Here is a 23,218-nt window from a genome sequence, read left to right on the forward strand (position 1 = left end):
AAGCCGTGCGTCACGAAAGGCGGCAACACAGAAATTCTTTATGTTGCAGAGGACCGTGAACTTGGACACACAGATTCATTCCATTTCCTAATATACCAGTTTCTATTTTTACAGCTAACTAGGGCACACATCCTCCCTCTACCGCTCCACATTTTGCGGCATTAATGGGGCACAGTGCGTTAGCGAACACTCAGTTGCATTTCCGACCGCTGATCGCACAGAAGCAGGACAGAAGTTGTAATGGTCTCGTATTCATGCGCTTTCAGTGAGGCAACGCGCGCTGCATGCCGCCGAAAGCGCCATCTCCTTCCTCCGGAGGAAACATCTCCGCGAAAAGGGTCTGTACTCAACAGTGCCATTTAAATAGACATAGAAAATACCCAACAACTACATATACAGAGTAGGTTTATCGCAAAATTAATGCACTCAAAATTTTACGATGAAATATATATATATATATATATATATATATATATATATATATATATATATATATATATATATATATATATATATATATATATATATATATATATATATATATATATAGTGAATTCTAGCGTTTTACGAGCGAAACCCCCGATGTGATTACGAGGCACATCGTAGGGGGGACTCTAGATAATTTTGGCCACCTTTTGTTTTTCATTTTGTATTATCGACACGCTCCAGTCTGTACGCAAAATCTTAAAATACGGGGATCCAACACATACAGTTTAGAATCAATGTAAAGCAGTGCTATGTTGAAACATATAATTAAATTCTACGCAACTAACGGCATTACGTACAAAACTGTTTACTTTCATTTTACGCAGCGCAAAACCAGAAGGGTGGGCAAATCTTCGCTTTAGACCTTGCTATCTTTAGACGAGGCTCCACAGTGTTCTATAAGAGAAAGATAACAACGGAAATTACTGGAAGTCGCACGTATACATACAGCTTAGGCAGAACAATTCAATTTCCCGCTTGCCTTTTGCATCCCAGCGCGTGCACGTGTGTTCTTGCCGAAGTCAAGCTCGCTCCGCAGAAGCGGGTAGGGGACTGTCACTTCCTTGCAAAGAGTTTCACTTGCTCGTGCATTTTGCCATGGCTCTCGCATCTGACCGCTCTTGCAACCTGACAGTACGTTTCGGGGCAGGGGAAAGTGCTTCCTGAGTAAGATATAAAATTTCAGCATTTTGATGATATATATATTAAGCGAGGAGACGTTAATTTGCAAGGAAAAAGAAAAGATTGACTGGAGTTGTCAGAATTATTTTGGTATTATCAACTTCAGGATCTACAAGGGCCGACACGGTGGCTCTTTGTAAAGTTATATAGCACATTTTAACCTGATAGAACCATGCGAGACGCTCTAACGACAATTTAAACATTGATAGATACTGAGCATTTCGGTCGGTCGATATACTGTTGCTCTGTCATAAGTCGTGGCAGGCAGTAGTGAAGAAAGGCAGCCTGTCGAGGTTCTGATAATTGAGATAGAGAGAGAGAAAAAAAATAAGAGAGGCATGACTGAAAGTGTCCTCCGAGATGCTGATCATGGAAGAGAAGTGGCAACTTGGCTGCCTGCTCCCAAAATATCCTCTTTTACGCTGCAAGATAAATGTGACAGTAGGCGCAGGCGAGATTGTAAGCGAAATATGAGAGACAGCGAAGCTCCGTTTAGAAATATAAAGTGGTTTACAGGTCCAACTAAAAACAAGTTTCCAACACAAAGACGGCTTCAGTAGACTATAGGGAACCGTCGACAGCAACGCAAGCAGGAAGTAAGCAATAAACACGGGGAATTCGCGTCTTAGAGTTGTCCTAGAAATGCGTCATGTGTCACAAACCTAAAAAGTGACGCGTGCAATACTGCAATATCTGAAGTGGACAAACATCTGTGAGTAGTGTTAGTTTCGATGAGTACTTCCACATGGATCGATACCCTCGGTGTTCGCTCTCCTATATTTCTTTCTTTTCATCTCTCAAGTCCCTTCTCTCTGCTTAGGGCAGGGAACGAAATGACGCGCCTGATTGACCGCCAAGCATTTTAAACTTTTTCTCCGTTACCTTCTCTTTCGTCGCCTGAGTCGCCTCTTTAGCCTACGGCCGGCCAAACCTACGTACAGGAGCGTTTTCAACTTCCGACTCCCTTTACATAGGGCCGCCACAGCCATTATTCTATCTCGTAATTTCATGCTGACTAGCGTGCAGAAGACATCAAAAGAAAGGAATTCTAAGCAGTCGAAGCAAGTGCGACGAAGCGCTCTCTTCCGACACTTGCATTTTTGACAGCATCCACAATACTTGCAGGGCAGGGGACACCTTACTGCTGTATCTCATAAGGTGACCGAAATATCCGAGAGCGAAATTCACAAAGTTCGCCATCTGCAAGAACTATTTGTCACTTGCTGGTCGCCTTCGCTAATACGCTCGCTATCGTAATTGACCAGCGCTTGTTCTTGCGAACGTACATATGTATAGCATACGAACTGGTTTTAGAATACGGGCCGACCTTCCAACGTTCAAATTCCTCACAAAGAGGAGCCGTCTCTCGTCGTTAACGTCACGGTGTCGAATGTGTCGAGTTGTGAATCCTATGGAACAATGTATTCAGCAGTGGCGGACTATCACAGAGTGGCCTGTGCTCGTCTTCTTAACGGGGCATCCAGTACCCTGAAATGTTGCCTCCTCACGCTCTCCCATAAAATGTAATTAGCCAGCGTCAATGGGACTTTCGGGTAACTGCGGTGGCGCCAGGTCTCGAAAGGTAAGCGTTGGCGCACCCGGATATTTGTGGCTCCCTCAAGGAGATAGTCTGAGGCCCATCGGAAAGTGGGGCCTAACTATCAATGCTATACGAAGAGGTCACATAATTAATCGAGAGTAATTAAGGACGACAGGTGAGGTCGTAAAGCGCTATTAATGGCGCGTCTTGCCGCAAGGAAGACGGGAACCGCCAGGGAAGAACGACCATTACGACTCTTTCGAAACTTGGAAACTTCAGGAGCACTTGACTCTGGACTTGCTGCAAGCGGTGAGCTCGAACGAGAAGATAGTGAAGAAGGCGATAAAATAGGAGAAACATTTTGCGTGTTTCCCTAAAAGTTCCTAAACAAGGTTAAGTCGGTTCCCTCAGATCTGTTGTGTATCTTGAGAGGACCGACAGTTCGGAGTAACGAGTTGACACTCCGATAAAAGAAGAGCAAGGTTTTGGCAGGCCACTTTCTACCAATGAGAACGTCGGTCTTAACATCGTGACGTCTTTCATCGAACGGACCAGGCCTTCGCTTATACAGAGAAAACATAGATGTTACAGATCCGTGCATTTGTCAACGACTTGCCCATGCCAAACATTTTCTTCCTCTTTCTTTTTCCACTGTCGTAAGAACAGTCAATTCGCGCGCATATCTTCAGTTCAAACCCCTATGGCTCAAGATACGGCGATTCGCTGACGTCCTTTTGATAGCATGATCACCTGTTTCCATTAAGAAAGAAAGTGCTCTCGAAGGAGGAAGCGACTTTTGTATGCTAGCGCATGATCGACTCTTAGCGTCTCTGCATTCACCTGCGAGAAATGCTGGAAAAACTAAACCAAGGTGAGCTACGTTATGAATCGAAACTTCGCTAAAATAGAAGGTCTAATCAGCTCCTCTTTTATTCCACGATTTAAGTGAAAGCTCTGAATAAAAATTTTCTGCGACTTGTCAGCCCACTTGAACTATTGTTAAATAGCAGAAAACTACATGTACTCGACATATCCGAATACGCTGAATCAATTATCTTAGAACGAAAGCTTTGGCCATATTTCTTCGGGATAGAAGAAGACTACGGCATTAGGTAGGCACAGATGAAAACGAGGTAGAAGTTGCGCCTCGTCACCTTGGCTGCCTGGCAGTGTATCACAGAAGATCTACACCTGCATCTACAGCTATTACACCTGGGCTACTCACCTCGTCTTGTAAATATCTGTAAATATGCATTTTTTGCGCAACAATATCACGATGAACACACCGGTTCCCGTCCCTCCAACAAATACAATAAGCAATAAAACTTATATGTGCTAGAAAGGGAAAACCCCTTGCAAAGCCGATGCTGATGGCTCATTTCCAGCCGCGGAATAGTTCAGGTAGCTGAACAGAAGGTAGTACAATACATAGTTCAGTAGAATAGCTGCAGGGGTGAAACTTGGAGCGACAGTTACAATACGTTCTGTTCCAGAGTGTCAACCACCCGTATTATACCAACCCTTTGCCCTGTCTTGCCCCTTGCATGGCTTTATTAATGTTTTAACATTTAAGCCACCAATTTATTCTACCTGTTATTGTTCACTGCATGGTAGATTGGCTGTTTACTGGCTTCTATACGAACGTAAGTAAATTGAGGGCAGGTAAGAGGAAGGAAATGGCACTGTTGTTTGCAGCCTGTGCCTTCTCTTGCTTACCTGTAAATAAATCGGCAAGCTGGCCTTTTGTCTAAAAAGCCCCCCCCCCCCTTCCCCCCGCCTTCTGTACAAAGAAAACCAAGCCTCGCAGAGATCGAGGTACACAAACCGCGGGACTCGGAAGGAAGAAGCGATGAAGAAGTGTTCGTGTCACTCACTACGGTGGTGATGCGTGTTTGTTGTCGCCTCGGTGCTGAGGCGCTTTGGAAAACAAACACCCGCGAAAGCTCGACTCCGCGCTGCAGAACGCGGCTCGTATCGGAACTGAGCGGATCACAAGTGCTGAGCGGATAAGATCGACTTTTCCCGCCGCTTATGGCAACCGATCCCCGACGCGTTGTTTATGAACTGGAGGAAGCAAACGGCGAACTTGGCTTTGCCTGAAGGCAGTGCAAAGAGATTAAATATGACGTCATGCTGGGAGCTTTAGGACAGAGCGCGGGGACTTTGGTCATGCATCTTATGCGCGCGCAAGTGTTTTTTATTGTCTGGAGACTGTTAATAATCTCTGGCGAATGCATCGGACTAAATGCCCTCGCGCTGGATAGCAGAAAATATCTATTGCTTAAAATAGTTTTGGACGCTTACGTAACGCCTAAGTGGGGGCTGTGTGTGAAGACTACCTAATGAAATTAGGAAGGGGGGCTTGTGCACAGAGAAAGAATTTTGGCGAAGAGCCGCAAGAAAAAAAAGAAAGAACACGAGCAGTTGTACTGTGTGGTCTAATGGTAAAGGAGACACATGTGTGTTAAACACTGGCCACTCTTCCTCTCTTGCAAGCGTACAATCGTCCGGCATTGCTGAAGATGAAACCGCCAATAATGGGATTCCAATTAGACTTTTTCTTCTTTATTCAAGGATGAGGAAAAGGTTCGTAAGTGTAGCCACCACTTTACACCACAAGAAAAATAATTGTGAGGAACTAGCATTTTATCTATCATAGTCCACAAAAATCGCGTGTGGTGCACAGAAAGTGTTATGCACGAATTTGCAGGTGATCTTCCGAAAACGAGAAGTGTGTGAAGTGGTATTCTTGAAGCCAAATATCTATGACTAGAGAAGCAGCACCCCTACTCGTATATTGAAGACGTCTCAGACATCTTTAGACTGTACCACAGAAAAATTTGTAATCATGTCTTCCGAGCATTGAAACAAGAGACACAGGCACTGTTTGTACTCCTACAAATGTTGGGACGACGAAACATACTCTGGTGGTTTTGCTTTGGAATGTTCCTTGCTCTTATTTTTCTTAACTTTTAAATCGTGTAAGGTCCTTAATACGCATTCAAGACAGGCCCGAAATTCCAGACTTTTTTTTTATGATCGTTGCGCCTTGTATGGAATTCTGCGACAGAGACAAATAGAGGCCGCCAATTTTTTGCGGAATGAAGCTTGCTTGCATATTGTATTCCTCTCTGAGTCGTTTAAGTTCGGCATCCAGCGCGAACTCTGCATAGCTAGCACGATCCAATTACGTTGTCAACCCACACATTCGTCTCACTTACGATCGCGGTCGAATGAGGAGCTCACTGCATGGTGTCGGAAAGTGTGAAAATCGTAGCGAAGGTACAGGCGGTAAGAGGGGATCGACGCAACGTTTAAAATTAGAGTTTATAGGTTAAATTGACGGTTCGTATATATTTTGGAAGTGAGAAAAATGGAAGTTCGACAAGTTGCCTGAGAATTTAAATTTACGAGGTTCCTTTCTCTTTCGTCGCAGTGAGCTAGCTGCTCTGTCATAACGCACAATTAATGACTAAGGTGACTAAAATTAGTATGTTTGAGCATTTCTGTCTTCCGCCATCTTTCGTTTCTGGTGCATTTTGCATGAGTATAAGTGTGTAACAATGTGGAACCTTTCTCCTCACTTCTAAATATACGCGACACAACAAAGACATCAAACAACACAGGGACTACAAAAAAGAAAAGGAAAAAGGCAGAAGTTGGCCAAAGGCTACAGAAATATTCTAAATGCACTCTATTCCTTCGCATATGTCGTAAGACATCTGTCGGACAGGTGTGCCAAGTCATTATCGCGTCTTTGCTGACAGAGGCAGGCAAATCCTTGTGGCGCCAGTATGAAATATATTTTAATAAACGAGGCTTTATTACATATATATAAGGTTGATATTTCACAATTCTAGCGCGGGCGACTAAAAACCACGTGCATATAGCTTCCGAAAGACCAGTGAGCAATGAACTAAAAAAATCAAGGATATCTGCATGGGAAGCCAGTATTTCTTCACTCGTTCTTATTGTGTGTATCTTGCTGGCGTCTGCAAAAACCGACTGAAAAAAATAGGGAAACAATAATAAATGCTGTTACTACGTCGCTACTACGTCAGAAACAGGGCGGCGCACTTCGATGCGTCATGCTGTGGAGTCCCATAATATTTGGACGCTTTTAATGGAAGTGGCGAGCTTAATTCCTCCTTCGCTTTTTTCATTGCGTCGGTATCAACCTGTTCATAATCATGTGATACCAGTATCACGTGAACCATTAAAGAACAGTTAGCAGATTTACCTAATGTAATATTTCTAATAAAACGCGTGCTTCACATTACCGAAGTGATACTCGGGTAATCGTAGAGAGAGAGGGAGGGAGGGAGGGAGGGAGGGAGGGAGGGAGGGAGGGAGGGAGGGAGCGAGGGAGGGAGGGAGAAAGCAAGGACAGGAAAGGCAGGGAAGTCAACCAGAAGAGCACCCGGTTTGCTACCCTACACTGGGGTGGGGGAAAGGGGAACAGAAAGAGGTAATCGTAGAAATATTAACTATAAGGATTAGAGATGGGCCGGGTTTGAGCATTCTCACTCGCATTTGCGGCGCTAGAAAACGGACACTGAAAATGAAGAAGAGAGGTGCTGGAGCACCCGTCCTGGCTGTGTTCTTCGCATTGTGTGGCTGTTGCCTCGCCCTGTGAACACGTTATCAGAACCAAATTTTATTACTCACGAAAGTGTAAGTTCAGATATCGTTTCACATTTAAATAAATTCAGTATAGCCCTGTACTAGCAATTTGCAGATCCGATCTCACAGCTAATGAACTAGTATGTGCTTGTTGCAGCAAGCCCAAGTTTGATATGAAATGTTTGGCTATTTGAAAAGTAACCGGCATCGCTCACAGTGTCAAGCTTTCGTAAACAACAACAACAACAACAACAAAAAAAATTCTTTATTATTATTATTATTATTATTATCATTATTATTATTATTAGATGACTGAGCATTGTCAAAGCTCAGTCGTCTTCAGAAAGTGCAGTAGTGCTCTTGTGGGCCGAAAAAAAACAGACTATGGTCAAGGGTACAGTACTGTGCCACGTGTTATCTCAAAGGTCGTCTACCGCAGGGAAGGATGACGAAAACTGTGGGGGTGTAATTTTTATAAGCAACTTGTTGCTATGTGACGTGACGCACACGAAAGAGAGGGAGGTGGTGGCGGGTACGGAAACTTTCGCTTTGGGAAATTCGCTTCGAGCTCAGCGACAGTCACAGGCCACGTGGCGTAGAATTATGCAAGAGTAAAAGAATGCATGAAAAAAGTGGCAGTTCTAATTTAAAACATCACCAATATGCTCGGGTGACATCCTTTCTGACGCACGAAATCAGATATATAGAAAGATCGCGTGTGTCTAGCTTTTAAGGATAACTCGCAAGGAGGTAAATAAAGACCGCTGTCAAATAAACGAAACCAAAGGCTGAAAAAAAGGTCAAAAACGAGACGCGAAGTAACAGCGTTGATATTATCAAGTGAAATCCCCCCCCCCCCCCCCCCGGCTTGATGTTTAAAGGAATGTCTAAAAAATATCTAGGAAAATTGCGCAACGCTTTTGATTCTAATTGACACGTCAGGCCTTTTCATCACTTGTATCTTCTTAATAATATTGGAGGACGGTGGGTTCGGCACATTTCAATGTCAAAAAATATTGATTCATTTAGTTGTTATGGATAGAAATGTTTGCAACAAGTAGAGGATTTGTATCATGATTTATCGTCCGTTTACTGATCCACATCATGCTAAGAGACAACGTCCCGAATCTGGGTTCAATTTGAAAGAAAATGTTGCAACATCGCGGCAGACCATTTCCATTTGAAAGCCCTAAATAGTGGTACGTAAATAATTTAACAAATGTGTCACACCATGGGAACCTGCACGTTCGCCGCATTTCATTAAAGATGTGCTCTCTACCTTGACACATGAAGCTACAAAGAGACTGATAGAGGAAGCGAATTCTTCCAGACCTTTTTTTTTCTCTCTCTCTCCTTTACGGCTTCATGTGCTCTTCAAGTTATAAAGTACACCTTCAATGAAAGGCGGCGGACATCCGGATTTCCACAGTGGGGCGAGTACATTGAATTATTTACGCACTTCGAGAACTCTAAAGGTCAGAAGGTGTCCTGCGCCGGTACCAAATGTTCCTTCGTGAAAAAGCCAGATACGGGACCATGTCGCACAGCATCATGTGGATGTGTGTTAATCTAATAAATTGTGTTATTCTAATAAATTCACTTTCCTTTAGGGACGGGTGACGGAGCCAATCACACCCTGAATCGGACGTCACAACCACAGCTGCTGTTTATGCAAGCGCCAAGCAAGGGACAACGAAGGCCAACAGAGATCATACAGTGGCATCGTTGGACGTAGGACGCTTGCAAAAAGACCAACAGGTCCTGAGCCCTTTCTGTGTTCATGCCTTGGATACTCACAGAATGTCCACATTTTGGGTTCTTCAATCTGGTACTCTTGCCTCGCATTTCAGCATCCATCTATTTTGTGCACCTGCGAAGAGTTGCACATAACATACGTGCGAGCGTCCAAAATATTGAAAGTGAGCACATGTGTAGAATAAATAACGGCCACACGTGTATTTTATTATGTTGTTCGTACTTTAGTGCGGCAACAACGGCAAGCTTTTGCGCGAAAGCGTAGCACAGCAAACTTCCACCGTTTGTTGCAACCAAGGTAAATTTTGCTCTTTCACCCATAGCACCATCGAGCTATACGAAACACATATGACTAGACCTTAAAGTATGCCACCATGTCGTTAACTCTCTCGCGTTATGTTCTATGAAGCGACTTAGTCTACGTATCGTTTACGTCGATTGCCGTCGATTGTCTGGCGAATCAGCGACAAAATACGCGCTCCGAACAGGGAACAAGTAAAACGTGAAACGCAGTTTCAAATAAACGTCGGTAAACTCACTCATCCCACTCGTTTATCATGCTGCGTGCAATACAGACATATCAGGGGCAGGTCAGTGGCATATATATCTTCCGTATTTTGCATGACACACTCAAAACAAAACGAAAAAAGGAAACGGGAAAGGCAGTTCGACCTTTTATCGATCCCACACACGCACTTGGGGCTACAGCTGACACTGCACTGCTTGGAATTTCCTGTGCTATATCGTATGTTCGTTCTCATTCGCCGTTCGTAACATTAGGCAATTTCTGCAAAAAAAAAAGAAGAATGAAAGAAAGAAAAAGCCACAGCAATGATCTGCATTCGAAGGTCGGATTTCACTACTGGGGGCGGCGAACATGCAGTTGCGTCTAAATTTTCTGAGATATATTGTAGTCCGAACCACGATACGCACCGCAGAGCTCGTACGTCAAATTCAGACATCTTTTCATACAGGTCAATTTCACTGCCAATATGTGCGACCGCAAACCCATGTGTTGTGTCTTATGTGTTGATGTTGTATCAGCTTCATTTGATATTAAAGGGGATGGCCGTCTGTGGGTTATGCCCCGCACACGGAAGGCGGCGTTGTATTAGCCTTTGTCACTATTGGCGCTGGCCGAAACCAATTTTCTCTGATAATATTTGCATACGGGTATTCTGTAAACGCTTCTTTGACTTGGAATAGATGGCCAGTCGGTGAAAAGCGGTCACAACTGCTTTTGAGTTCCGTTCACCCAAGTATAGGTGGGGACGTAATACTACCACGCACCTCCCGGTTTGAGCACTGCAAACCATCTATCTGTTCATTTGATGCCTCGAGTGAAGGTCTCTAAGGCGACGTTGATTTTGCCGTCTGGTTTTGCCCAGTCTTGTAAGCGAACTCCACAGATACGAGTTCTTCAGCTGGGGTGATGCCGTTCTAAGGAAATATATTGAACTATCGGCGAACCCGGGAAATTTTAAGCTGGAGTGAGTCTACCCTTCAGCTAGTGTATTTTCAGCCATTTTCTTTTTGTTCCTTCCTAGGGGGGGAGGTTGGAGGGGAACATAGATCTTGCCCACACTTATCGTTTTCGAAAAATAATGACAGGAATGGTGCCCTCACAAAGAAAAGAAAGTAAAGAAAGGCGTTATTTATGAAGAGGAGTAATAAGGTCGACGTTGGCGGAAATACTTTCTTCTCGTCCCTTCATAGATTTCTTACTACGTTTCCCTTGCTCACATGACATGACTTTTATATCGGGAACCTGTGCAAGACAACCAGTCAGAGAAAAATTCTGCAAAAAAAAAATCTTTTCACGCATTTTCAGTTTAGCAGTTTGCTCGATTCTTTTTTGTTCCGTACTACGCTAAATATTTGCTAAATATTTAAGCAATGGCTGTCTCGTTGCGTAAGTAACAACCACAGGCCATGAGCCGGCGGACGTCCCCAACGTTTTCTCTTGCCTACTAATGTGACAGTTTCGTATCATCACGGAGACACCGCCTTCATCTCGTCGCGCGCGTAACGATCACCGAGTCCTAATGATGTTTCCTAATCATGATCGATACCAGAAGTGCTTCCGCGCAGACGCGTGGAAAATGGGTGCCGCGCAGCGGAAATGAGCGTGCTGTGCTGATGCTATCCGTAGTGATTGCTTCCCACTTCCGGTCTCGTGATCTCGTAGCTATCTTGTTCTGAAGTGCACCAGATGGCGGGAGGCTCCGAAGCGACCCTCACTTGTAGTAATACGTGCGCCCGGCACAGGTCTCAACCAAAACCGGTAACCAGGTCTAGAAAGGTTGCTGCTGAATTTCGGTATCTTCTTGTAAGAAGATACAAGAAGAAGAGCTGGGATTCAATATCTGTGGCCTTGAAGGAAGCGGACGGACGAACTGAATTAGCTGAGGGATGGGCTGTATAGAGGTTTGAAGCACGTCACTCCAGTTACTCTGTTTTACTTATATGTGGGCTAGGAAAATTACTAGAAAACGCTGACTATCATGATAAAATGAAACATAATAAAATGGTGGATGAAGTGATGTCCTGTTTAAGCACGAGATTGAACAAAACAGTAACAAATCAAAATTCGAACGCATGCGCTTTCAGTGCAAAGTAAAAAGAAATACAATAAAATAAATATAATATTAAAGTTCGAAAACATATAGACACGTTTTCAACTGAGGCGGTTTCAGGGAACGCCATATTTAAGTATGGCAAGCTCGTAAACTTTCTTTGGGTGATGCATGCCCCATCAAGAGACTAATCGAAGATTCTACGATAGCATTTTCTTTTAGACAAATAATGCAAGTTTGCCTAAATTTAGTCGCGTGGTAAAAAAAGAAATTTTCATAGTTTTCTACCTTTCGCATAAGATTTTTTTTAGAAAATTGGCCAACTCATTTATAATCTGTAAAAGGGATTACAGTCGGACGTGCCCTTCCTCTTCCGTGGCCAACTTTGTTCCCACTGTGCTAGCTTGAGAAGCCGAGGAGTGTTCGTTGGGACATGTTTCCAATGCGCTTCACTATAGCTCCCTAGCTAAAATAGCGCTCAGAATAAACATAGCCGCGTGGACACTCGACAGGCCTCGATTGGGGGGGGAGGGGGAGTGGGGGAGGGGAATGCGAAAAAAAAGGGGTGAGGAATGCCCAAAACCAGGCACAGCAGCGCGTTTAGAGCTAAAGGCAACATGAATATTCGAAAGAGCAGCTTAGAAAAGTGGCATGGTAACCACAGTAACCATTTCTTTATTTTTTCACGCGTAAAAATGCGCACGCATTTGCATCTTTCTAGGGGGCTCGAGCACGTGAAACCAGCGTGCTATAACGCTTCGACTTCTCACCACGCAAGAAAACCACAGGTACACGCCTTGGGTGTTTGCGGAAGATGTGGATTCCGAGGAATGCGCAATACGCTCGGAACGCCACTGAACTGCGGGCACATACACGAGAACTTCACTGCAGTTGCGCGGGTGAGCGCGAAACGACGGCAGCGGCAACGGTATCCGAGGAACGCAAAAAGTTTTCCTATACGCTGTTTTTTTTATTGCTGCCTTGTACTTTCGAGCTCTCAGAAAACGGACACACCTTCGCAGAGTGCTTTGAGCGCAGTGCGTTTCTCTCCGCTTCTTGCTTAGCGTAACTCGAAAGCCTCGGTGGATAAAATAGCAGAGGGTGTGTCCGCTTGAACAAAGCGGGAAGAGCTAGGCATGGCTAGGACATGGAAGTTAGTGACCAAGCGTGCGTGTGCGCGTGTTTGTGTGTGTCGTAGCCTAACAACAATGGGACAGTCTATCAAATTACAGGCGGCGCTAAGCAGGACGGGGTTCTTTTTAGCTCAGAATCCACGTCCAGAGAGACGTATTGCGAAGTTTGGTCTGTACGTGGCTACCCTTCACCTACAGAAAGGAAATAAACTTGAAAAGCAGACAATAAGATAGTAAAATAAGAAAATAAATAGGAAGTCAATGTGAACACCCTCGTAGAGGAACGTTCTATGACAATCACAAGAATCCGTATGGTACAGTCGCCTTTCAAGGAGTTCACAACAGTTTTTATGGCCTGGGCGCTTAGGCTAAGGTCACCCTGGATCTTTTTATCTGAGAGTGGTCTCTCTTTTCAGTACCTAACGACTACCTTGCAGAGCACATCGTGAAGCGCTAGAAAATTAAATTGTGTGGTTTTACTTGCCAAAACCACTTTCTGATTATGAGGTGCGCCGTAGTGGGGGACTCCGCAATAATTCAGACCACGTGGGGCTCTTTAACGTGCATCTAAATCTAGGTACACGGGTGTTTTCGCATATCGCACCCATCGAAGTATCGTTATGCGTCGAAGGATGTGCAGAGTGCCGCAAGTGCTCTGTTGTCTCTTCAGACCCAACTTAACGCAGCGCCGTGTGACATGTTGTTAAGAACCGCCTGCTGAGGTGCAAGTTTTGCCAGCCAGTTGCGACAGCGGCGTCAAACTTTTCCTGGAAGGCCGCCGCAACCCTCTAGCCACGGCGTCACTAAGTCGACTACGTCCGGAGGACAATACGCGCGTCCTCGACTCTCCGTCACAGGAGCCGAGATGAGTTCGACGAAGCAGGCTTTGTGCCGGAACACGACACCGCCTTCAAGGTCTGCCGCGAGCGGGGGAGTCCCCGAGGGAACGTAGTTCGAGGCCCCTTCCCACGCGCCGTTCAAGACGCAAGACAATGGGCAACCGGTGGCCGCGCACCGGGGGTCAGCTCGGGGAATAAAAGGCACCTTTCCTGACGTATGCCCCGAGTTCTACGAAGTCCGTCTGACGTCGGTTGAGGACCGTGAACCTGTGCGGAAGTGTGTGTGTGTGTAATCCCTCGCGCAGAGAGGAGTCTCGTATACGGTGCCTGGTCGAACGTTTCCCTCACCTTGGGATCGATTGAGGACCGAGTGTTTATAAACCACTGTTGTGCGGCTGCTCATTCTACTTTCTCTCGCAGTCATGTTAGACTGGTGACCTGCAACATCCCGATGTAGATACTGTAAATAAACCCATATTCCTCGTTCTCGATGAGAAGCAGTCCTTCCCTTCAACAACGTCCTCAGCGTGGATAAGTTGGACGACAGCATGGACCTTCTAATTCACGCCCGACTCCAATCTTGACAACTGGTTAAGAACGGTGGGATTGAGCCCCCAATCCTTACAATGTGCTGTTTTCGGAACACGGCTTAATAAAAGCTAAAATTGGAAAAGCGCTTGGAAGAGAACATATTTATGCGTATGGGCATTCACACGAGTGTGTGTGCGCAGGTATGTGTAGTAAAAGAAAGGACACTTGTGTTGGTCGGAGAACCGTTGCCCCACCTTTCTCTACACGTCACTGAAACCATTTAAGTTGATGAGATAAACTGATGTTGTTTTTATAAGCAGGAAAAATTTCAAGTGGAACAAGCCCCTGAAGCAACTTTGATAACGGTTATCCATTGTCAACGTACACAAAAGAGCTCTTCGCGCATTTCGTCAAATCTTAGTAGCTTCTTTTCCCACTATGCTGTCCTAAACCTCTTAAGGTTTTCCAAAGAGCGTCTGACAAGGTGCTGCACTGTTGCTTTTCGCTGAAGTTATGACGACTACATATTCGACCTCTCTCTTCCACCTGGAGTCAAAGTTTCCTCACTAACCGTAAGTAGCTCCTATATGCTAGAAACCCCGTAGATGCAGTTTCCCGCGTTTTGTCTGTGGTGCCTTAAGGCGCTTTCCTTGGGCATCTCCAATTTCTAATTTATAGATTACCGACCTGGCACATTTTGTAACCTCTAATATCGGCCTGTTTTGCTGACGAATGTGTTCTTCACCACACGGCCAATAATCTTACAGATATTTCTTATCGCCAGAATATCTTTTATGATCGTGGTGATTACTAATGATATTTTTTTAATGGGATGGGTACAAGTAGACATCTATAGTCTGCTTCAGCTAAGCAGGTTTTACTACATCTATTGCTGTCTCTAGTATTTACCTATTTTTACTTTATACTCCTTCTTTTCATTGGAACACAGGTTTCAGTATTGTAATGTTACCTATGGCGGTAACGACTCATGCTCTATTTCTTCTCTGCCTGTTTTTCTTAATTGTCTTTTTTTCATAATAAGTACTGTTGTACCACTTTGATAATGCGCATGAACAAGAATTTACATATATTTCATTCGATACACAACCTAACTAGGCAGCTTCTATACGGTTATTAACTATACTACAGCTAATACCGGTGCTTTCACACGCACTAGCCATGCACTCCCCCACTAGACGTGCACCTCCCCAAACGGTTGCCTTCTTTCGAAAAATGTATCCCAGGTAATGTATTCTGCAAACAAAGGTCACGGTCATCTCCACCGTAATCGCGTCATGACACGGTCTTCCACAAAATACTGAATGTATTCGCCGACTCCTTTTATGCTCGAAGAAAAAAAAAATTTATGTAGCCTGTACAGAAAGCTGCATCGGAGGTTCTTCATGCTGCTCTAGAATTTTCTTATTGACACTTTTCATCTAAATATGATATCTGGGAAGTTGATTCATTACTTAAGACTATTTATGTAATTAGGTGTAATGCAAAATATGCTCTGAGCATCTCCGCGCAACCGTAAACAACATTACCTTGGTTGTGTCCAGCTACGTGGTATTTGCATATATTTAAATCTTGGCGCGTGATAGTTGGGACATCCTGTCTACAGACATGGAGTGCTCCACACGTTGCACGTTTCAGGACAAACATGCACAAAATGCATGATGCTTTTGTAGGCGTGTTGGGCGCTCGGAACATGCAGCCGTGTTAGGATTTTTTTACTTGATCTGGAAGTGCCGCTGCATCCTTATGTTCGTAACTCATGCCGGATTTACACGCGTTAGGGCGTGTTTCCGACGCATACCACCTGCACAGAGAAAGCGCACAATTACGCTAATATGCAAATGTGTACGTATATCACGTGGCCCGCGACTAGCTTTATGCTCGTCGCGTAGCAGTGCACATTTTTCCACATTAGTCAGCCACAGTTGCTTACTTGACATAACTCAGAACTCTAACTAACGCCTCTCGCTAGAACGTGCATATGTTATTTCGACTCAACCCCAACTCTGATCGAACCCGGAATCTCCAATAAGGAAAAGGAAAAAAAGCTTCTGCACGGTAACAACATCCTCGTGGAGAGATGAGATGTCCTTGTAACGTGTGGAAAGCTGTGCAAATAGCGAACGAGCACATTCATTCACCGCTAACCTGTACATCCGATTCTAGTTTAGATGAGTAAGAGCAGACGTTCTGAGATAGACAAGCTCGTGAAAAGGGACAACTCAGGTTGTCGAACCGAGAAAAATAACGGTTATTATTTGGAAAAAAGTAATTATTTCCAAGATACCCTTATCTTACATCGACGCAATTTTAACTCATTATAAACGCGAGATCTCGACGCCTTCTCACATACTGTTAAAGCCATTCATCACCACGGAAACGAAACGTCAGTGGGCAGGCCAACCTTGGATTTCAGTTTAACATGCGAATCAGCGAGCGCTACCAATAAGATTCAAGGCGTCGCAGAAGAAGTGTGCCAAAAAGGTGCAAGTACGAGAATGAGGCATCTTCAGCACTTTTTTACGCCTGCCGCTATTTCCATCTTCAAGCATTATTGAACCTAATATCCGCTTTGAAGTGACTATCTTCACATAAGTTTAATGGAACGCTCAGTAAAAGTTCAGTTATTCCAAGCACGTGCCCGGATGCTCCCTGGCATCCTGGAATGCTTTTCTGCATTACGTTGCTCCCATCGAGAAGTTGTAAAACGAAGTTTATGCTGACGGGCCGCGGTTCTCATATTAACAAGGCGAGCGAATAGCAAATGCAAATTTTCTTCATTCTTCCAGTGAAACATAAAACTCTTATTTTCTTTGCACCCGGCGAAGCGAAGGGCTCTTCTACTCTTTAAGCGCAGGACCACTTCAGTAAAACGCCTTGGGTTTATGAGAGCCGAAGCTTTAAGGCACGATTTGAACGCTTCATGCCTCCTTCTTTAAAGCATTCCGATGGCTAAACTTGCATACTTTGTTGCCGAAACTGCTGAAGTAGCATGAGGGGAGTAGGATTGCATTATCTAAAAGATCTATTGACAGATCTGTATTATCTGTACTGGGCACGGTGGCACTGCCAGTATGCGGCACGCTAACCCGTTTGCATTCATTGTACAGCTGTCCTTCGGCCTGCTGCTTCATGCCGGGGATGGCGGCACTGCGCAAGCCGGGGCTACCAGGGCGGCGCAGGAGCTCTACGCTACCCGATGCCACGTGCTGGATCCACCGCCATACTCATCGTGGGAATTGCACCATCAACACCGGAAGATAGCATGCTCGGAGATATTGGCCCGTGATCTGCGTTCAGCGCCACTGCTCTCCGCTGCCTTAAATAGCCTGCCTGGGATCGACTCGGCCACTGGGCACGGTGGCACTGCCAGTATGCGGCACGCTAATCCGTTTGCATTCATTGTACAGCTGTCCTTCGGCCTGCTGCTTCATGCCGGGGATGGCGGCACTGCGCAAGCCGGGGCTACCAGGGCGGCGCAGGAGCTCTACGCTACCCGATGCCACGTGCTGGATCCACCGCCATACTCATCGTGGGAATTGCACCATCAACACCGGAAGATAGCATGCTCGGAGATATTGGCCCGTGATCTGCGTTCAGCGCCACTGCTCTCCGCTGCCTTAAATAGCCTGCCTGGGATCGACTCGGCCACTGGGCACGGTGGCACTGCCAGTATGCGGCACGCTAACCCGTTTGCATTCATTGTACAGGTGAGAAAGGATTTTGGATATTGCATCCGCTCAAGCGACCCTTTCTTGCTAGTGCTGCCGTGCCCACCGTTTTGTATCCTGGTTTTTGACGTCGCCTTGGCCTTGACAAAATTGCTGCTATTAGGTGGTGATATTGAAACTAACCCTGGCCCCGATCTAACCCAAATTTCAAAACAGCTGAAGGATATTGCAGCTGACATCAAAGATATTAAAGAAAAACGTTTAGTAGATATGGAAAACAAGCTTGACCTCCTTGCAGTCCTTGAAAATAGAGTCGAATCCTGTCAACAAGAAATCGCCTGTATGAGCGAAGTAATAGACATTCTTCAACATAAAATTGACGACCTTGAAAACCGCAGTAGGCGATCTAACCTAATTATTTATGGCCTAAAGGAAAAAAACGATGAAACTAGCGAGTCGTTAGAGCAAACTGTAAACAAAGACATTATCGAAGACACCCTGGGACTAGAAAAAGTTGCCATCGAGCGTATACATAGGTTGGGGAAACGAGCCACAGATAAAACTCGACCGGTAATAATGAAGTTACTTGACTACAGACAAAAAGTGGCAATCTTAAGCCGAGGTTTCAAACTAAAAACAACTGACTACTCAATTGGTGAAGACTTCTCTAAAAGAATAAGAGACATACGGAAGAAACTTTGGGATAGTGCAAAACCAAACCGTGAAAGAAAGGAAAAAGTATCACTTTCTTTTGACAAACTTTACATAAACAAACGCGCATATATTTGGGATGAAGAGAAGAAGGACAAAGTACCGATGCAAAAAAACGACGCAGAAACAAACCGCCGAATAACCCGCAGAGCCGCACAAGCGGCACAAGCCGCACAATCAAAAGATTAACATTGATAAATGTAAACGCCCGCAGTGTCCTAAATAAAACAGAAGCTTTGGAAAGCCTTCTAGTCGATTACGAGCCCGATATTGTGGCCATCACGGAAACATGGCTATCACCCTCTATATTCGACCACGAGATTGCCCCGCCAAACTACACAATCATCCGGAAAGACCGACCTTCACGAGGTGGAGGAGTGGCCTTACTGATAAAAAACTGTCTTCGCTTTGTCCTTCTTCCCGAGGTGGACAACGCTGAAGCCGTTTTCTGCAAGCTTTTGTACGACGGGACGTCAATCGTAACCGGTTGCGTTTATCGGAGCCCTTCCTCTGACAGTGCATGCCTTTCAGCAATTCAAAAATATATGCAGCGTCATGTCCATCAATCCAGGATTATTCTTGCGGGCGACTTTAACCTAGCTGACATAGACTGGTCCACAATGCATCATGCGTCAGAAGCCTCTGAAGTGCTAATAGACTTAATGCTAAATTTTAACCTACATCAACTTGTCATTCGTCCTACCCGCGTTGAAGGCTCAACGAAAAATATCCTCGACCTCATATTTCTTAGCAACCATTTTACTACAAGTCAAGCACAAATAGACATTATTGAAGGAATATCTGATCATAGTATACCTATGTGTACATTCCAGCTTGATCATTGTATTACTACCCAGTCAACAGTAAAAAGCTTTTTTAACTTTCATAAAGCAGATGACGCAAGCATACTAACTTATCTGTCGCATGAATTCGATTCCTTTTCGGAAAAAGCATCTCAGGAATCTACTGATGTAGATGCATTGTGGCTACATTTTAAAACCATCGTCCTGCACTGTATAATTAATTATATTCCAATGCAAAAGAAAAAACAGCACCTTAAGAATCCATGGATCACACGCGAAATAATCCATGCTAAACGGCGCGCAAATCGGCTTCGTAAGGCTAACAAGAATAACCCAAAACCATCTACAACCTTGAAGTTAAAATCTGCAGTTATGCATTTCAAGCAGAAACTAAAAGATTCGAAACAATATTACTACAGTGTCACTCTTGCTAACTTCCTAAATGATAACCCACAAAGATTCTGGAAACATCTGCGCAGTACCGAGCAGACAACAACCAAACTAACTGAAGAAGAAAAAAGTGCAACGGCAAACAAATATAACAATTTCTTCAAATCACTCTTCACGGAAGACAATGGCACACTCCCCCCTCTTCCACCATCCTGTACGTCAGTGCTTGATCGGTTAATAATAACGGATGCCGGCATCCACAATCTTCTCCTCAACATTGACCCTAAGAAATCAACCGGGCCTGACGAAATTCCAAACGAATTCCTAAAAAAATATGCTGAGTGGTGCAGTAGATATCTGGGACACATTTTTCGTAAATCACTAGCAACTTCTAATCTACCACATGACTGGAAAAAGGCTAAAATAATACCGATCCACAAGAAAGGAGACAAAAATAATGTTGCCAATTTCAGACCCATATCTCTCACCAGCACTTCATGCAAAATACTAGAACACATCATTCTAAAACACATGACAGTATTTCTAGAACGTGAAAACATCCTATCGCCTCACCAGCATGGTTTTCGATCTGGCTTATCAACCATCACTCAACTAACAGAGGTAGTTCATGACCTCGCTCTTAGTATTAATAATCGTTCTCAAATTGACATGATTTTACTTGACTTATCTAAAGCTTTTGATTGCGTGAGTCACACTAAACTAATTGCAAAAGTGGAGCATGCCATTGGGAAAGGAGAAGTTTCTGCTTGGATAACAGCTTTTCTAACACACCGCTCACAATTTGTTATGTTTGACCACATGCCATCTGATGTCGTTCCTGTCACATCTGGAGTATCACAAGGCTCGGTACTCGGGCCGCTATTATTTCTAATCTTTATTAACGATATAACCGATAATATAGGGTGCAAAATCAAACTCTTCGCGGATGACTGCGTGATATATAAGGAAATTAACAGCCATAACGACCATCTCGATCTTTCTGATTCCCTTAACACGCTAGCCGAGTGGTGTTCCCAGTGGCAAATGTCTATTAACGTCAATAAATCAGTGGCAATGACAATAACAAGAAAAAAGCAACCCTCTCATTTCACCTATGTCGTTAATGGCACGCCTCTTTCCATGGTTGAGCAACAGAAATATTTAGGAATAACGCTGACATCAAACCTCAATTGGGAAACACACATAACTAATATTACAACTACGGCACTACGAAAGCTATTTTATCTAAAAAGACGCCTAAAGATCGCTCCAACGAACATTAAGCTTCTGGCCTACAAAACATTTGTGAGACCTATTTTAGAATACGTTAACACAGTTTGGTTTCCTTACACGGCAACTAACATAGCTAAACTTGAAGCTGTACAAAGAAAAGCTGCAAGGTTCATTCATAGTAAATATCGTTCTACTGACTCACCTTCACGTCTCTTAGCTTCCTCAGGCCTCAACACATTATCGACGAGAGCGAAACAAGGTCGACTAAAATTTCTGTTTCAAATGCTGCACCATCAGTATAAAATTGATATCACCCGGTACATTTAATATTCGCAATCTAGAATAACACGGCATCAACACGAACATACGCTAACTGAATATTCCTTTTCTAATGACGCATTCAGGTACTCATTCTTTCCTCGAGTAATCAGAGAATGGAATGAACTTAACTCATCATTAACAGCGACAAATTCTTTATCCCTGTTCGTTTCACAACTGGAGCTCATCACAAGAAATTATTAATGATTTCTCATGTTTGTTCCCTGTTTATGCTAAACTAACAGTGCTTAGAAAAAAAATGTATGCACTTCTTTGTTTCCAATACTTCACGTTTTTTGCTTTGACTATGATATGCCCCGGTTGTTGTTCATTTTTGTTCTGCTATGTTTAGTGTTCTGTTGTATAGCTTATCTACCTTATCCTTTGTATTTTGTTGAATATTGTTGCTTTTTCATTCTTTGTGTAACTCGCAATGTATTTATGTCGGGAAAAGAAAGTGTTCATGCCCGTCTGCTAGGCTCTCGGCTGAGAGCGGCAGTATTGTAAAATAAATAAATAAATAAATAAATAATAAATCTGAAGGTTTTTTTTTTGCTTCGACTGTATCATAAAAAGGATGGCAATAAAACCCCAAAGTGATAAGTTTGGCACGTAACCCTTTGAATGCAGCATTAAGAAAAAGACGCAGAATGATACGCTAATAGAACCAACAGTGAGGTTTATGCCGTTCTCACCACAATTTTTGTTTTGCTTGCTGGAGAAGAAACTGCAGACCGCGCTGATTAATTGTATTTTTGAATGGAGTGTAAACTTTTTTAAAATAAATAAATAAGTTGTAGTGAATGAATTTGTATAGCAACAAACTCTGCAATGTGGGCTAAATTGGCGTTAATGTATAAAATATTATTAGGGCATAGTACCTGCAACATTGGCCGCATCTGTTTGAAATCCAAGACAGACAAATCCCTTGCGGGGTACGTCAATGCCCATTAAAAATTTCTTTTAATTTATATAATATTCTACTTCTTGACTATCCGGCTGCTTTTACAGCACACTGCTGATGATGTTTTGATCACCGTCGAGTGTGTACCCTTGATTCCAGCCATCTCACACTGCAGTGTACATACTACGTAGTTGCGGAGAGCTGCAGAAGATGGTACCGAACCAACAGTTGAGTGACACACAAATTTTCTGTTTGAACAGTGGAACTCTACGAACAATATTTCTCAATGACAGTCACATGCGGTCATTATTACTACGTGTTCTTTTTTTTTTATTCAGAGATTAGTCAATATCAAGAGACGGTCGCTCGTAGCGAATGGGAAATTCTTTGAAGTACAAATTCGTACACACTCTGGCGGCATTCGGATCAAAGCTGAAGGCCAAGGTATTACATATTCTGCGCCTTCTGTTTCGGCTATTCTCTTATTCAGCTATTCTGTTCCTCGATCCATAAGGTAGTACATAACAATGAAACCACTCCATTTAGGTTGGCTACAGGTTATAGCTTCAACAATATAAGGAAGGCATAAAAGTGTTAACTACGTCGAAGCTAGACGCATGACTTCTCGTGTCTTCCAGCTCGTTTGTAGGTTAGGTTCGCTTCATGTTTGCTTCGATTCATCTGATTCTTGACAACAGGCTCACGAAACGAACAAAAAGGGAAAATGTTACATCTTCTTTAATGTATGGTGCACTTTCCTTACCTGTTCACTTTGTAATATTTTCACGTCGCCAGGAGGGCAAAACGCTTCGATTATTATATTCCGCGTGGAGAAGCGAGTATCAAGAATGCGGAAGGGCGAAGCATGAGCAGTGTAGTAGCCTTTAACTTTTTTTTATGCGAAGCATATTACGAGAGCTCAACCCAGCTCCTCAGACGCGGCGGTGTCGCCTTGAAACCACGTGACACCGTGACGTCACGACAGAGGAGAAGTGGCTTTGGCTCA

General features: G+C 43.9%; 1 protein-coding gene across 4 annotated transcripts in view; it reads right to left on the reverse strand.

The window, feature by feature from the left end:
- LOC135913959 (uncharacterized) overlaps window positions 1-23,218 on the reverse strand; it is a 614,840-nt gene that overhangs the window by 232,380 nt on the left and 359,242 nt on the right. For 2 of the 4 annotated variants that reach the window (XR_010568173.1, XM_070538862.1), the window contains 2 exons: window positions 9,128-9,200; window positions 6,581-6,712 (listed from right to left, as the gene is read on the reverse strand). Coding sequence is in view for 1 of the 4 variants with exons in the window: in XM_070538862.1 (XP_070394963.1) it covers window positions 9,151-9,200 (50 nt within the window). In the remaining 3 variants the exon portion in view is untranslated. Of the gene's footprint in view, window positions 1-6,580; window positions 6,713-9,127; window positions 9,201-23,218 lie in introns of those variants that run through there. The other 2 variants (XR_011514597.1, XR_011514596.1) reach the window with 1 other exon arrangement.

The sequence above is a fragment of the Dermacentor albipictus genome, chromosome 5 (genome assembly GCF_038994185.2).
Source record: "Dermacentor albipictus isolate Rhodes 1998 colony chromosome 5, USDA_Dalb.pri_finalv2, whole genome shotgun sequence".
Taxonomy (NCBI): domain Eukaryota; kingdom Metazoa; phylum Arthropoda; class Arachnida; order Ixodida; family Ixodidae; genus Dermacentor; species Dermacentor albipictus.